This window comes from Pteropus alecto, unplaced genomic scaffold (assembly GCF_000325575.1).
Source record: "Pteropus alecto unplaced genomic scaffold, ASM32557v1 scaffold110, whole genome shotgun sequence".
Lineage (NCBI taxonomy): Eukaryota > Metazoa > Chordata > Mammalia > Chiroptera > Pteropodidae > Pteropus > Pteropus alecto.
In genome coordinates this window covers 4,223,174-4,239,853 of record NW_006431920.1, presented here as the reverse complement: position 1 = coordinate 4,239,853, position 16,680 = coordinate 4,223,174, and the positions used below count along the sequence as shown (strand labels likewise).

Here is a 16,680-nt window from a genome sequence, read left to right as displayed (position 1 = left end):
ACCAAATGAGAGAAGATATTTGTAAATGACATATCTAATAAGGAGTTAATATTCCAAAATATATAAATAACTCTTACAACTCAATAGCAAAAAAGACAAATATGTAATTAAAAAATGGGCAGAGGACTCGAATAGAACTTTCTCCAAAGAAGACATACAGATGGCAAACAGACATATGAAAACATGCTCGACATCACTAATCACCAGGGAAATGCAAATGAAAACCATAATGCGCTATCACCTCACACCTGTCAGAATGGCTCTTATCAAAAAGTGAACAAATAATGAGTGTTGGTGAGGATGTGGAGAAAAGGGAACTCTCACAGTTTGTAGGATTGTAAATTGGTGCAGCCACTATGAAAAACAGGATGGAGGGTCCTCAAGAAATTAAAAATCTAATAACGATATGACCTAGCAATTCCACTTCTGGGTGTTTATCCGAAAACAAACAAACAAACAAACAAACACAAAAACAAAAAACCGCTAATTTGAAAAGACACACTCCTTTGTTTATGACAATGTTATTTGTAGTAGCCAAGACGGGAATGCAACCTAGGTGTCTGTCAATAGATGAATGGATAAAGAAGACATGATATATATACTGGAATATTATTCAGCAATAAAAAAGAATGAAATTTTGCCATTGGCAACAACATGGATGGATCTAGAGGGTATTATGCTAAGTGAAATAAATAAGACAGAGAAAGACAGATACTGTATGATTTTACTTATATGTAAAATCAAACAAATGAACCAACAAAAAACAAATGAACAAACAAAGCAAAACAGAAACAGACTCATAGATACAGAGAATAAACTGGGGGTTACCAGAGGGGTGAGGGAGAGGGTAGAAAAGGTGAAGGGATATAAGAGGTACAAACTTCCAGTTATAAAATAAATAAGTTATGGGGACATAGTGTCCAGCACAGGGAATACAGTCAATAATATCGTAAAAACTTTGTACAGTGACAGACTTTTCGTGGCAATCACTTCGTAAGATATATAAATATTAAATCACTATATTGCACACCTGAAACTAATATTATATTGTATATCAACTACCCTTTAATTTAGAAAAGAATATGTTATTTTAAGAAGAAATAAAATGGAAATTGTGACCCCAGGAGAAAAAAACGTTAAAATATGAAGTTTCAGTTACAAATATTGGAACTTTCATGGGTTTAGACTATTTATTCATACTCTTTCTTAAAAAATAATTCAGTTTTGTCCTTTCTTCCAGGGACACATGGGAGATAACATGATCGGACAAAAAGGAGAGCGGGTAATTCCAATAATATGGTTTATTAGTGGTCAAGATATTTTAAGTTCTCAAACTTCCGTTTGCTCTATCTTCTTATGAAAGAACTAAAGGGGAAACGTACATCTCTTTGATAGAGGAGGTGTTGTTTCGTTTTTAACTCTTGAGTGTACTTGTCTTTAGGGCGTGAAAGGACTGGCAGGACCCCCTGGACTACCGGGAACCGTGATCGTGACGCTGACGGGCCCAGATAACAGAACGGTAACTTCGGTTTCATCATTAGGGTTCTGCCTTCCCAAGTTCTTTTCATCTCAGCCCAGCTCAGATGAGCCCTCACAGACTTCCTGAGCCTCTGGGTTTTATTCCTTCTCTATCATTTACTCCTGAACCAGAAAATGTGGAACGGGGAAAGTCTGGGGCATGCAACTTCCAAGACTGTTGAAGGTAGAACCCGGGGTTAAGTTTGCTCACCCTTTACGCCCCTCCCCGCTCTCACTGTCCCTCACGCAGAGTGGGTATTCGGTGAGTATTTCTGAATAAATGAGAACAAAATGTGTGTGCAGCTCTGATCCAATTGGATGGTAATAACCTAAAGATGTGGGTGGGGGGGCATCATAATCGTCCGGGACATTTTCATCCTGCCATTGTAATTCAAGGGCAACTTGGTCCCCATTCCTCTCCAAGGACACTATGACCCTGTTATTTTTACATTAACTTGCTTTTTGCTCTCAGGGCAGAGTTGCTGTTAGGACCAGGGTATGGAACCAGATCCAATGCTCAGAAGTGAATCACAATGTAACACATCAATCCCTAAAATGTCTGGAAGGGGGAAATAGGAAAGTGAGGGGGTAACTAGCAATTTTCTAGTGGATTAACTAAGAAATAAACATAAGCCATCCTTATTGTTTAGACTTATAATCAATTGTTTTTTTAATAATAGCTCGATCGAGATATAATTCACATGCCATAAAATTCACCTCTTAAAGTATACAATTCGTGGGTTTTAGTTATAACGAATTTTTAACAGCTTTATTAGGTATAACTCACAGACCATAAAACTGAGTTATTTAGTGTACAATTAGATGGCTTTTAGTATATTCCTAGTTTTGCAGCTATTACCACATTTAATTTTAGAATATTTTCATTGCCCCAGAAAGAAACTCCTTAGCAATCACTCTCCAATATAATTAATTTTTAATTATAGAAATTGTCAAAACAAAACTAACAAGAGTGAAAACAAAACATAGTGAAATTTGATATGACAAAAATATTCACTGACATTAAAGATTGGAGAAAAATTGACCTGAGGGAAAATAACTAAACTTCTCAGTGGTAATTAACCAAAATGAAATTAATAAAGTCTAAAACTTTATTAGAAAATTGATGGAAAAAATCTTATCTTGACAAAATCTAGATCTGGAAGACATGACCTGGAGAAAATAAGTTTGAAAAAAATGATGCTCTGAAGTTTGAAAAAAATGATGCTCCCAGACTCACGCTGGGAAAAACATAATTAATAAAATGTGATAAAGGCAACAACAAATTGATTAATAAATCAAATCCTCATGTAACATGTACTCCGAAAATAATTGACCACAATGAAAATCATTTCAGTATATTAAAAAGGAAGGTAAAATACATTAGAAATATATTGTGCTTATGGAAAGCTGACTCAGAAATTAAATTAATGTAGTTTGATCCAAAGGAGATTTTCTTTAAAAAAATAAAAAAAGATTGCATATCATTTCAGTAGGTTCGTGGGTATAAAATTCAAAATGTGATAAATGATAATGTGTTGTGTTAATAAGAAATAACATGAGCTGTTGGTAAATCCAGTATACTGAACAGATAGAGGACTTTTCCAAGTATAATCAGTAAAATCCTGATTGATCTTTTCGTAATGACCTTGAATTGTTTTCATGGCAGGACCTCAAGGGGGAGAAGGGAGACAAGGGAGCCACGGGCCAATCTGGACCTCTGGGACCCTCAGTAGGTCATTTAGTGTCATGCTGTTCCTTTGAAACATAAAGTAGAAACTTAGTGCATATTTTGATATCTGATCTATGTTTAAATATTAATATTGGCCACTTCTAGCTGAAATCCTTGCACTGTTTTACATACACCTAATGTTGCCGTCTTAGAATTTATCTTCAGCATCTGTTTTTTTTTACCATCTTTTAAATTTAAATTAATATTCATAAGATTTGCCTCTTAGATGACCCATCATCTCAACATTTTTAAATAGAATAATCACAAAGGTAAAGTTAATAAAATTCAATGTAAGTCAAAAACCAATCATTCATAAAACTTGACATAGTTCTCATTACTACAGGGACCACCTGGAGAATCTTATGGATCAGAAAAAGGTGCTCCCGGAGATCCTGGCCCACAGGTAAACTGGGAAATTCAGTGTCATGGGCAGCCTACCTTAATCAGTGTTTAGGACCCTTTAGGTGGCAAGCATAAGATGCCCAACTCAAACTGGATTAGATCTTTTCTAAATTTTAAAGTTTTAGGAAGTGGAATTTATTTCTTCAAGTCCCTGAGTTCAAGGCTAACACAGGCTTCAAGGACTTCGGAGCCTGAAACAACATGGGCAGGATTCTCTCTCTCCTTTTCACTTCCGCTCCTCCCCGTGTATCAGCCTCGCTCTCTCCTTTCACAGATAAGCTTCTTCCATGGAGGTGATGTGGAAAAAAGGAGGGATGTAGCGACAGACCACTTCAGCTTACTGACATCCGAGGAGAGGGAGCGTCCATATATAAAATCCCTGTGTCCATATATACAATCCCACCATGATTGGCCCAGCTTGGGTCTCAAGCTGGAAAAGCGACTATGGCCAGGAGGGAAAGGTATTATTATGATGGGCCAGGGCAGTAGGGCAGCAGGTACTGTGGCTGCCCACCCCATCAGAACCACACAAAGTGAGGGGAGGACAGCTCCCCCAAGGACATGGGGCTCACAGTGATGAAAAGTGGGGTGCTGGGAAGACAGAACGACCTCTCTTCCACCTAGCTCTACTTTGGAAAGATTTAAACACATATGTTGTTTTCAAACTCTAAAAATTATACACTGGGAAAAGTATATTTTTTTTCCTTAAAAAAAAAAATATTCGACCAGTATGATTTTTAATTTTATCATGGAGAATAAGTACTATAATAATTACTCTGAAAACCCTGTCTGTTTGGACAACGCCATATACCTTTTATAGATATATTTAAACATAGGAACTTCTAAGGTTTGGAGAAATGCCACTGTTTTAAATAAATAAATTGACTGTAAACACCTCCCTTTCCTTGTTCACTTTTGGGCTCAGCATTCCCTTGATTTTCCTTCCAAACTTGGATGGACAGAATCAACTCTAGTTTAAGCTTAGCTCTTGATTTCTTCTCTTTATGTCTTTGATCCTCCCTAATTTCCCAGTCCGGCTGGCTTTTGCCTTTCCTGGCAAGAGAAAGTCATTGTGTGTTCTGTGAATAATAGTTTTCTCTTCTAATAACTGGATGAGGAAATTCGCTCAGACTTTCTTGGCTGAGGTCAAGAGGAAATGATGATATCACTTAAGTTCTCCATGTTTATTAAAGTCATCCACATTTATTAAATTACATGTTTTTGTTTTTGTTTGTTTTAGGGAAAATCTGGAAAAGATGGTGCCCCAGGTTTTCCTGGCACAGAGGTAAAGACATAATTTACCCAATGTTGTGGTGAAAATGTCAGTCCTATTAGATGAAGAAGGATTTCTGAGAGTCACTGAGTACTTATAAAGTAACCAAAAGCATATCGTTTTTTTTAAAATCACATTGGAGAATGATAGTTTTTCACTGTGTAGAAAGATCGACTGAGCTTTTTTTTTTTTTTCAGAAAGAGTTCAAACTGTTCTGTTTCCTACAGAAGTCGATTTGTGTGTCTTCTGACCCATTCCCCTTGCTCTATTCCCTAGGGAGCCAAAGGCGACAGGGGCCTCCCTGGGTTAGCTGGCGAGGATGGCATTAAGGTAATCCACTGCCTCATGTCCTGTCTTCCGCCCTTTTTAATTGGTTAGGTCTTGCCCACTCTTTTCTCCCCACACCCTGGGACTGGGTACAAGGAATTACAACCAGAGTTCATTAAAATACCTTAGTGTACTTAAGAAGAGAGGAGAGATGTGGCAACTTTACTTAAACACTTGAAGGGCGGTCTTGTGCAACAGATATTAAACCTGTTCTATGGAGCAGAAGCTGGCTGACTTTAGGGCCAGTGAGCTTTCAGCTCCCCATGAGGAAGGAGTTGGAAAAGGCTTGCAATTATAGGAAGTTTCTGGTCACTGGAGGTCAAGTGCAGGCTGGGTGGGCCCCATGAGCCTCAAGCTGGGTCTCTATACACTAAAAGGTCACCGTCAGTTAATTGTGATGTGATGTGTATTCCATGTCACTTCTTCCCGATAACATGTTACAGACATTTCCAAATAATTTTCACATGGAGGTATATGTGCAAATTCAAGATTTATCCTATATAATATCACTTCCAGTAGAATTCTGAAATGCCCTCTGGAGTTGGTAAGAGAGGGAGCTGGTGACAGTTGGGTCACTGGAAGCTGCATACAGCACACAGCCAGGTTTTGGGCCTCTACTCTGGGTGAGCGCTTGGGAGTATGCAATGCATGGAGGTGTCCTTTGAAGGCAGTGGCGTGGAGGAAACCTGGAGAACCAGCAGAACAATGACCACTGCTTCCGGGTCTTGTTGAGAGGGTTCTGGACCCTGACACGGCCCTCCCGGAAAATAATCTCACGTGACGTCCCTCTCCCTTTAACGTGGTTTGTGCGTTACATCAAAATAACACTACCTTTAGCAGTGATTTACTGTTTAACTGCATTTTGCTTTTCAGGTATACGAAATATGTAAATACTTTGGGTCAATGTACTCATTCTTTGTAACTGTCTTTCACCATAGGGGTGGAAAGGAGACATTGGCCCTCCAGGATTTCGTGGTCCAGTAAGTGTCATTAAGGACAATATCGATGTCGCGTTTGATCGAGTCCTTCCAAATATCAGGGAAATTTTGAATCAGTGTCTCTCATTAACTGTTATGACAGAGAGTCTAGTATTTATCTTTTTATCAAACCAGGGCCCAAAAATTAGCTGTCGGCATTTTTTGTCCATTTGGCAATGGACAAATATTTCTATTTGGTCCTATTTGGTCTCTGGAATGCACGGGTAATGCCCATCCTGGGCTGTGGAGAGAAAGAAAACCTTCGTCTAATCAGACGTGGCCCTGGGTGATCCATGTCCTGAGTGGAGAAGGAGGGCTGCAGTGAGGACAGCGACCACCCAGGGGTGAGGCAGCCAGCCCCATCCCCTCCAGCTGGGCCGGGTTATGACAGCTCCTGCACCTTCAGGAAGCGGAAGCTCCACGGCGGGTTAATGCGGGGCCAGCAAGAAAACAGTGACCTCAGCCCAGCCCCCATCACGGCAGGCAGCCTCCCCTCTCCAGTGGAGACATGGATTTGCTGTCGGCGCCAGGGCAGCCACATTCTTTATCCTATGAGTCTGTAGCTTAAAGAGAGGAGTAAAGGGGACCCAGACTCTCAAGTTCTGGTAGCTGTCCAACTCTTGTCTCAAAAGACAACAGTTCTCACGCATGGTGTGCTCAGCAGGGCTGCCATTTTGTGTATGCAGAACAGGCCATGTGGTAAGATGAGGAAGGGCCTGTCCTGTTACAAATGCAGTTCTCAGACCCCTCAGGCCAAGTGACTTAACTCAGTAACTGGAGGAGGGTCCTGGAAATCTGCATCCTTACATAGCGAGCAAATGATTCAGATTCAAGAAGTCCCAAAATATTTTCTGGAGTTGCCAGGAAGATGAAACGAGCTATTTTGTGAAGGCACTTGTCAGCACTCGGCAGGTGCACACACATCATTACAGGTTTTATGATGGAAATCATTGCGTGATTATTTTTGTTATTATGAATTCTTTTTTTGTGATTTTAGACATATTGCTTAACCATAAAGCTCTTGTTATATCATCTTTAAACGAGGCAACAAAGTAATTGGCCCCATGCAGCATGTGAAAAACAAAACGGGGTTTTTAAAGCTTTTATATTTCCATCTTCTTTCCTTCAAGATAAATGTGCTGAATTCTCACTGATATCTACTTGCCAGAGGCATTTAGAGGAATTCTAAGTATTCCTAGCTTCCCGTGTGTTTTCTTTCACTCAATTCTATGTAACTGTGAGACTTCTACTAATTTCAGAGGAAATAGTTCCTAATTGCTTAGGAACTAGATGGTTAAGAAGGCCAGAAGTAGGTCCACTGAGCATGTCAGAAACTCTTCAATTATTGCAGGTCAATAGTGTCCTGAAATCTAAAGAAACAATCGATATAGTCCGATTTGATGTGTGGAGTCCTAATATAATCTGAAATAAATTTAGTCCATCAGGACAAGAATTTTTAAGGAATGAAAAAGAATAGAGTAAAAAATATCAGAGTCGATCTCATGTCATATTGGTAAGTCACTATTTTGTGAAATTTAATTTCTGTAAACATAGTCTCACATACATAGATATGTATGTATGTGTATATGTAAATGTGAGTGTGTGAGCTAAGTCACATCATCAAATGTATTTCTAATTGAAAACCCGTGAAATATATGATATCATGATACGAGAAACATCAACTTTTATCTTTAAATTTATCCATCCCTCAAACACTGCTAGTGGGAATGTAAATTGGTATAGCCGCTATGGAAAACAGTATGGAGGCTCCTCAAAAAACTAAGAATAGAATTAACATATGACTCAGCAACCCCTCTTCTGGTTATTTACCCAGAAAATTTGAAAACATTTATCCACAAAGATACATGAACCTCGATGTTCATAGTAGCATTATTCATGGTGGCCGAGACGTGGAACCAACCAAAGTGTCCTATGATAGATGACTGGGTAAAGTAGATTAGTACATATATATGATAGAATATTACTCCGCCATAAGAAACGATGAAATACTGCCATTTGCAACAACATGAATGAATCTTGAGAATATCACACTAAGTGAAAAAATCAGACAGAAAAAGTTGAGAACCATATGATTTCACTCATATGTGGGATATAAAACTGAAAGCAACAAACCAACATGACAAACAGAGACTCATGGACATAGACAGTGGGTTAGTGGTTATCAGAGAGAAGAGGGGAACGGGGGAGGTAGAGGGAAAGGGGGTTAAATATTTGCTGATGGAAGGAAATTTAACTTTGGGTGGTGAATACACAACGCAATATACATATGACGTATTATTGAATTGTACGCTTGAAACCTATTTGATTTTTATTAACCAATGTCACCGTAACAAGTTTAATAAAAAATAATAAAATCATAGATAAATAACTAAATTTAGCTATTCCATATAGATGACTACTATATTTCTGCTAACACACAAATTTACGAATTGAAGAAAATAAGGAAAATATGGTTTTAGCCAAAAAGAAGAAGAAATTAAAGTAATTGCATCCATGAGCTGTCCATAAATAGTTTTCCTTTCTCTTTCATTTCTTTTCCTTTAAGACAGAATATTATGACGCATTCCAGGAAAAGGGACACGAGGGAATCCCAGGTCCACCAGGACCCAAAGGACCTCGTGGCCCACAGGGTGAGAATAAATTTCTTCCTAAAGAATTTGCTGATCATTTCCCTGTCTTTCTTTGAAGGTAGTGTGGACATGTGCTCATAGACCTAAAATTTGCAGGGGCGAGAAGAGAGGTCTCCGAATTTTCATGGTCGGTGGTATTTTTTGGTGTCTCCTAATTTTCCTATTTTCATAAATTTTCAAATTTCATATGATAACTTCAAAATTGTCAGAGTTCATGTGAAATTTTCTTATGAAAATACTACAGAAGGTAATTAAATTATTTTTATATAGGCGATCATAGAGTTCGAGTCTGGCAAAGCAGACACTAGCATGGTCAGAGGGCAAGATGGGAGAATGTAAGAAATCTCTAATTCAGTGGCATTCCAAAAGTGAAAAGCTAGAATTTGAGCAAATTCACACAAATAGTGACAAGAGGGGACTGAAGCCCTGGTTTCTGGACTCCTGATACCACAAATTAAAGACACACTTATATTCTATCCCTTTTGAAAGATCAGAAAGGTCTAGGCCAATAGCTCTCATCTCTGCTACACACTAGAACCCCAGGAACCTCGAATGATCATGTCAGGATCCATCCCTGTGATTCTGATTTAATTGTTTGGAGGAGGGCCCTGGACACCAGCAGGTCATAAAAGCAACTCGGATCATTCTAACATGCAGCAGGATCGAGAACCACCGATCTAGGCAAATTATTGCTATAAACAGGATTGATTGCAAAGGAGAATTTTACTTAGAGTAAAATGTCCCAGTGTATTTAAATAAATGGACAGATAAGTATAGACATAGATATAGATTTTTTTTTCAATGCAATGTTAAAGCTAGAAGCGGTCTGAGATGGAACACCAGACCGAACTACAAATTCTTAATTTCATCTGATTGATTTTCCTGCATCTGATTCATCCCAGCAAAATGTCAAACACAGAGGAGGCTCTTAGCGAATCCCTCTGAATTACTTGAAAATGGTCGAGTAGCGTGATTCATTTTTGAGTGTTAGACATCTTAAGATTGGTTTCTTCTCTGCCATTGGCCTGAGTAAAGTTTTCTAATACTCATCTAAGTGAGAGTGGAGAAAAAGTATGAAAATATTTATATTAATTATTATCACACTGTCACTGAAGATTTCAAAACTGGAGAGAAAAGAGTATTTACATCTTCGTAAGCAGTTAATTACTATTACGTATCCATAGGTCCCACCGGCCCTCCTGGAGTTCCTGGAAAACCCGGTATGTACATGTTTCTTGGGGTATCGGTAGAAATACTATGAAAGAGGAAAATGCACTGCTCTCTAGTAAGTTTGCATTCTTTACATAAGACGGATCTTTCATTAATTGGTATAAAAGTGTTTGCAAATTCTTCCTTGTTACCTTTGTGACTTGCAGTGGAAGGGAGAGTAGAAGTTGACATGAAGCGTTACAGCAGAGTTCTCTGTTACTCCTCAGTGGCTTTGACCAAGTATAAGACAGAAACTTTGGTGTTTAAGCCAAAGCCTTGAAACTCAAAGGCACAGAGATAGAAAGCAATAGTTTTATGGTAATTAGTTTGGGTAAAAGTGATAGTTAGCATAATGCAGCACAAGTTGCATAAGAATTCATAGATTATACTTTTTATGTACAATTTAAAAATTTACAATATATTGCTTATGAATACATAGCCAATTACCTAAAAGTGTAAAAATGTCCATGAGTCCTTAGAATGGTCACCTCTCAAGAGAGGCAGAAGAGGGTTAAGGATGCTTCCACAGTGGCCTCAGTTATAACTGTAATGCTATACTGTGTCATTTTGTAAGGGAAAGGAAACTAAGAAAAAAATAGTAAAGATTTGATAAGCCTTACCGTTGATTATATTTTTCTCTAGACCGTGTATATTTAAACTATTTCATAATTTTTAAAATGAATTATAATTAAATGGATTGTAGAATGATATGTACGTTATAATCCCATTGTAAAAAATTGATGAATGGATAAATATCACGTGTACTTGCATATACGCAGAGAAATGTACCTGAAACTGATGACAGTGTCTCTTGAAGTTGCACTGGGGTAAAGGGAATTTTAGAAGTCTGGCCAAAGATTACAGACTTTCTCCTCCCTGCCAGGCCCCCCAGTAATGAATAGGCTCCTTTAGCAAGCCAGTGAGTGGAAATTACAAAGCTCTAAAACAGTGTCAGTTAGAGGCATTTACCTTTATGCTAAAATCCTTATGCTTAATAGCCAGAAATATTCAGACATTACCCCTGCTGTGTTCTCAACCGTTTGATGGTAAGGTCTCTCTTTTTATCAGTTAAACTATTTTTTGAGGCAGAGATGCAAGACTGTCCCCGTCCTCACATCCTTGTCATCTTAGGCAGGACAGATGCACCACCTGACACGGCTTCTCTCCCAGGAGATGCCTCCGCCCCTTCAATGCCCTTTGATATCTAAGACAATTGTCAGGAATAAAGTCCACTTACAACTTTCTCTCTCTCTTAGTTGGGACACTGCAAGGTAGGCATCTTCTAGTCTCTAATTAAAAAAAAAAAATCTACAAAATAGCATATGTTGTAGAATTTCTCGTGGAGTGCTTTTAAATAAAAAGATACAGTGCATCCCAAACTCTGTTACAGTCTTTTGTAATGGCATAAATTACCTTGTGGGAATGGAGTGTTCTGTGGCAATTTAACAAGATCAGAGGTGAAGGAAGGAAGAAATTTGCTTTTTATTTTATATGCTTTATATATCTCTCAATTGTGCAGTTTTTATAAGTCAGAATATATCACATTTTGCAATTGAAAAATAAACATATTAGTCGGAAAAAATTTAAATACAATAAAATGATTATTTTCTCCAAGGTTTATCAAGGCCTGGCCTCAGAGGAGCCCCCGGACCACCAGGCATAAAAGGCAATAAAGGGGAGCGAGGACCCCCAGGAGAGAATACAGTGGGGTCTCCCGGGTCCTCAGGTTGTCCTGGTTCACCAGGCCCCCCAGGGCCACCGGGACCTCCAGGACCACCAGGTAAAGAAGCCTAAGGGGCCCTTTTGGGTACATTGCCCAATGACAGATATGTGCAAATCAGAGGCAGTGGACCCTGCTTGGAGCTTGGCCACCAGCCTGTGTGGCCTTTATGAGTTACCTTTTCTTTGGTGTTTCATTTTTATTAGCTATCTGTGAAAGCAACTCTGGAAGAATGACAACTTTGCAAGTGCAGCAAAGCTTTTAGCCTGAGTTCCCACAGCTGGCAGAGTGGAAGGCAGGGACCAGAGAAGGATCGTGAAGCAGGGTAGGACGGACGGTTATCGAGTTGGCCTAAGCTAAGGGCAACTCCTTGTTTAGTCCCTGGAGAATGTCTTCCAAGAAGCTGTGAAACTTTGTCTCAGGATAATCTGTCCCAGGGGACAAAGAGGCAAGAATTTATCCAATAGCTCCTATTTCTCAGGGATGAAAGATGTGCTCGGACAAGACTAAACTAACCACCTCCCACACACTTCCAGGATGTGTTCCCCTAGCTTTCAGGGCATTCCATGCCTTGACATCAGGGGAGCCCCAGGACGAGAGGCTAGAGGTGTACAGTATGGGTATGAGGCAAGATGCTGCCAGGTGAAGTGGGTCAGAGACCACATAGCTGCAGCCCAGAGGATTCGAAGTGGTACCCGGAGGTTCTGATGAAGAAGTCCTTTCTTCTCCATCTCCCTAAAGAGCTAGTTAGCATTCTATGTTAGCTGATACATCAATAGAACCTATGAAAATATAGGTCACTTTTTAAAATACCTTTTCTGGTAGGTACCTGGGAAGTCTTGTGTTTTATACTCAGCCCTCCTAATAGCCTTAAGAATCTTCTACGTGTCAGGAATTTGTTTTTTGTTTTTTTTTTTAAGAGACATTTATAGTCAATATGATTATAAACCTAGAAAACTCAAAAGAATAATCTGGAAAACTCTTAGTATTACTAAGATAATTCAGATAAGTGTCTGGTTATATGAGCAACATTTTTAAAAGATAAAAGTGTTTCTTCAGGCCAATAACAATTTAAGAAATTATCCCATTAATAAAAAGATATAATATCTAATAACAAGACTATAAAATTAGATACAATATCTAATAACAAGACTATAAAATATCTAATAACAAGACTATAAAACAGAGCAAAACAAAACTGAACTAGAACTCTACTATGTGTCAGCGATTTTAACAATTTCTGGTCCTCCACATCTTTCTCAAGATGTAGGTTGTGTCCTCATTTTATCAATGGCAAGTCTGACGTGCATAGGTCTTGTACCCGATGAATGTCGGGGCTGGACCTGGGATGCCTACAATGGAACACCTCCCTCCCCACTCCAAGACTTTCTTGGTTTGCTATCTTCTCTTGTCTAAGCAACACCTGTCTGTCCAGTTGTTTCTTCAGGTTTAAGCCCCGCAGAAAGTTTTCACTGAGCCCCCATCCTGTAACACTCATGCTTATCCCGATTGTAGGATTTTTCGCGTTGCTTTGTCTTTGTCAGTTTCCCTTACAAGACTCAAAGCTCCTTGAGGTCAGGGGCTATGTCTTGTTTGCTGTTTTAAGCCCCAGCTGTGACATACGGGGCTAGAATACTGTAGGTGCTCAAAGATTAGTTGAATTAAGTATGAAATGAGTATGCGAATGTATTAGATACATACAAATGTATAAATGTGCAAGTATATTGATAAGCCTGCATTAAGCGTAAAACTGTCATCAGATTTTACCATTTATGGGTAAGTATTTAGTCATCTTAAAGATGCGGAAAACTGGATCACAAAATGGACATTCCTTTCGTAGTCAAGCAGACATAGTATAACATACACCACTTCCACCTAAATTGAATGTTTCCACTGTTACCTTGTTGCTCTGAAACTTGAGGCAACTATAGGTACTGTTTTTAAATATTTAGTTTCATCAGCATTGTTTTCAACCTATGGGCCCAAGACCAAAAATTTGGTCATAGAACACAACAGTTTAGAAGAGTTACCTATTCATTGTAACGTTATAGTAGCAGATATATGTGGAAGACTGGGAAGAGCTTTCTTGGGGAGCCGCTTTAAGAATGACAAACTCAATTGATGTGAACAAGCAATGAGGAGAAAACAGGTGAAAGGAGGCATCTTCTAGTCTCTAATTAATATGTCCGAGTCGGAATTTTTTCACTTAATATGTATTAACTATCTACAATAATCAGGGAAGTACAATGTATCTGATACGCACAGAAGGAGATTTGACCCTTTGCCTGGAAATGCTAAAGACACAGTCTTGAAGTAATTGAAAATAATAGAATAAGGTAACATGAGTTGATTATGTGACATATAAAGAATTCTCAAAGAACCACCGCATCAGTTTCAATGAAGTATCACGTGTGTCATGCGGAAGGACAAGCTGGTCCACATCATTCTTTCGATCTTTTCAGTGGCAGATATCCTTCGAAAGGCTCAGCTCCCAACACAAATATGGGGGGAAATCCTTATTAATAAAACCCTTGCTAATTGAAAAAGAAAACACTTAAATTTTTTAAACCTAGCTTTGGCGATGTCTTTTTGCAGGTGACATCGTTTTTCGCAAGGGCCCACCTGGAGGTGGTGGATTTCCAGGCCAGGTGGGGCCTCCGGGGATCCCAGGAGTGGAAGGGCCCAAAGGTCAGTTCAATCGATGACATCTGTTCTGTTAGATCAGGTCGTTCTCATCACCATTATTATCACTGATTTTGTCCCACTGAGACGATGATCCCAAATAGCAGATGCTTGGGGATGGCTTCTTTCCCAAAAGAATTAGTTAAAAGTATTCATTTATCTGTAAATCAGTTATTTATTTAGCACTCGTGCAATAAATCGTAGGATAGTCCTAGCATGGGAGTTTTATCCTGCACTTAAGGAGAGAAACACTGAAATAATAGATGATTTATATGAGACTTAGGACTTCCTCTCTAAGAATACAAAGAAGCTCAGTTAGATAAAAGTAAGCCGATATAATAGAGGAATGATTTTTTATTAATATGTAAAATGTCCTAGATGTTTTTCACTACATGAAAAAAAATTTAATGTAAGAAATCGATTGTGCATCTGTCTTTTCTGCAGACTTGCTGTGAGTTTATGGGCAATATACGTGTGCTGTCTTTACAGGGGAGCCAGGTGACGTGTGCACAGAGTGTCCTTGTGTTCCAGGGCCTCCGGGCCTCCCAGGATTGCCAGGGTTAGATGGCGTAAAAGGAACCCCAGGTACACACAATCTTCACACGAGTGTTTTCGCAAGTACAAAAAGGTCAAGCCACCAGGCTGCTGGATGTCATGATGCGGCTTACGTGAGCTCAGAGGGAGATGTTCAAAAGTATACCCTGTTAATATACAGTAAACCAAAATCGCGGAAAAGCTGGCATTTCCTCCCATTCTATTCTAGTTGCCAAACTCTAGCAAACTGTTGTGTCAGCCAGGAATTGTCAGCTCAGAATCCGATAGGGGACTGACAGGTAACTTGGAGGAGAGAAGCGGTGACACTAAACACACAGCACTTTTTTCTTCCATAAAGAAATATGCTCTCTCCTGTTTTTTGACTGAAAGAGACCACCCTTCTCAGCCCATTTTTTCATGTCTCCACTTTGGATAGAGTCAAGGGCGTATGCACTATCTAACGTTCTTCTTAAGTATACAAATGCAATGAAAAGGTACAGCGATGGGCTCAGCTCTGGGGACGGTAGAGCGTGGTGATGGTGGCGGTAAACTGGGGGGCACATTATAAAGGGCCATGAGGGACCCCACTCCAGCCTATTGTTACTTTGCAACATTTTAGGCCTTGTATTAATCTTCAGGCTGTGGACAAAATCTCGAAGCAGAGAAAGTTTGTATTTATTAGGTGGGTTCCTCTGCCCCTTGTGTCACTCCCCTGGCTACCCAGGGCCCCTCACGTGGCACCACACACAGTCTCGGTTCTGCCATCAGCACCTCGGTCTTTAAACACCATCATCAAATTATCATTAACCAATAAGAGCCTAAGTTACAAAGCCCTTGGTCAGTGTGCTGGGCACTGTTCTGCCTGTCTTCTGGACCTCCATACCTGTTGCTCACATCAGCCCTACAGGTACGTGCTACCAAACCCCATTTGACAGGTGAGGAAGCTGAGGCATAAGGTGACATAGCTAATAAGTGGTAGTGCCTGGACACAAATCCAGACACTCTCCTCCACAGGTAGCTCTTCAATTGCTGTACCCGCGACTGCCCTTTGAGGCGGTTAATCCAAAGGTCGACCTGGTGACATAGACAAGGGAACGTTTGTATATGACCACTGTCCACAGACATTTGCTTTGGCACAGGGTCAAAGCAAATGTCTGTGGGAGGCTGGTGCTCAGCTCAAACGACAGAGGCTAATGGTGGCAGTTGCAGGCAGCATGGACAGCCAACAGAGGGCGTGCTTTTAGGCAGGGATCCTTTGTCACTCACTCTCAGATCCTATCCACTTTTTTATTAACGCCTTATTACTTCGCAATCGCTCCCCTCTGATTCTCTGAGACAAGCCTGAGAAGGAAAAAGAGGCAAAGGTCGGGGAGGGAGGACTCTTCCTCAAGCAGCTCCTATTCAGTGTCCACATCTCTGGGGGAAATGTTCTATTGAAAACAAAAACTAAATAACGGTGTATAGTGCCAGGTGGGTACTAGACTAATCAGAGGGATCACTTCGTAAATTATATGAATGTCTAACCACTATTCTGTACACCTGAAGCTAATATAAAATAATGTGAAATGTCAACTCTAATCGAAAAGTGAAAAATTTAAAAATAGCGGTAATAATAAATTGAAAACATAAATAATAAAATTTTATGTTTCTTAAAAAAC

The 16,680-nt window shown here is 39.5% G+C and overlaps 1 protein-coding gene across 1 annotated transcript in view; it reads left to right on the top strand.

Annotated features, from left to right (window-relative positions):
* COL4A3 (collagen type IV alpha 3 chain) overlaps positions 1–16,680 on the top strand; it is an 82,805-nt gene that overhangs the window by 22,947 nt on the left and 43,178 nt on the right. Inside the window, 12 exon segments of the mRNA XM_015585385.1 lie at positions 1,241–1,282; positions 1,442–1,519; positions 3,185–3,247; positions 3,591–3,650; positions 4,890–4,934; positions 5,199–5,252; positions 6,188–6,229; positions 8,793–8,877; positions 10,062–10,097; positions 11,702–11,866; positions 14,402–14,494; positions 14,978–15,073. Coding sequence (XP_015440871.1) covers positions 1,241–1,282; positions 1,442–1,519; positions 3,185–3,247; positions 3,591–3,650; positions 4,890–4,934; positions 5,199–5,252; positions 6,188–6,229; positions 8,793–8,877; positions 10,062–10,097; positions 11,702–11,866; positions 14,402–14,494; positions 14,978–15,073 — 859 coding nt within the window.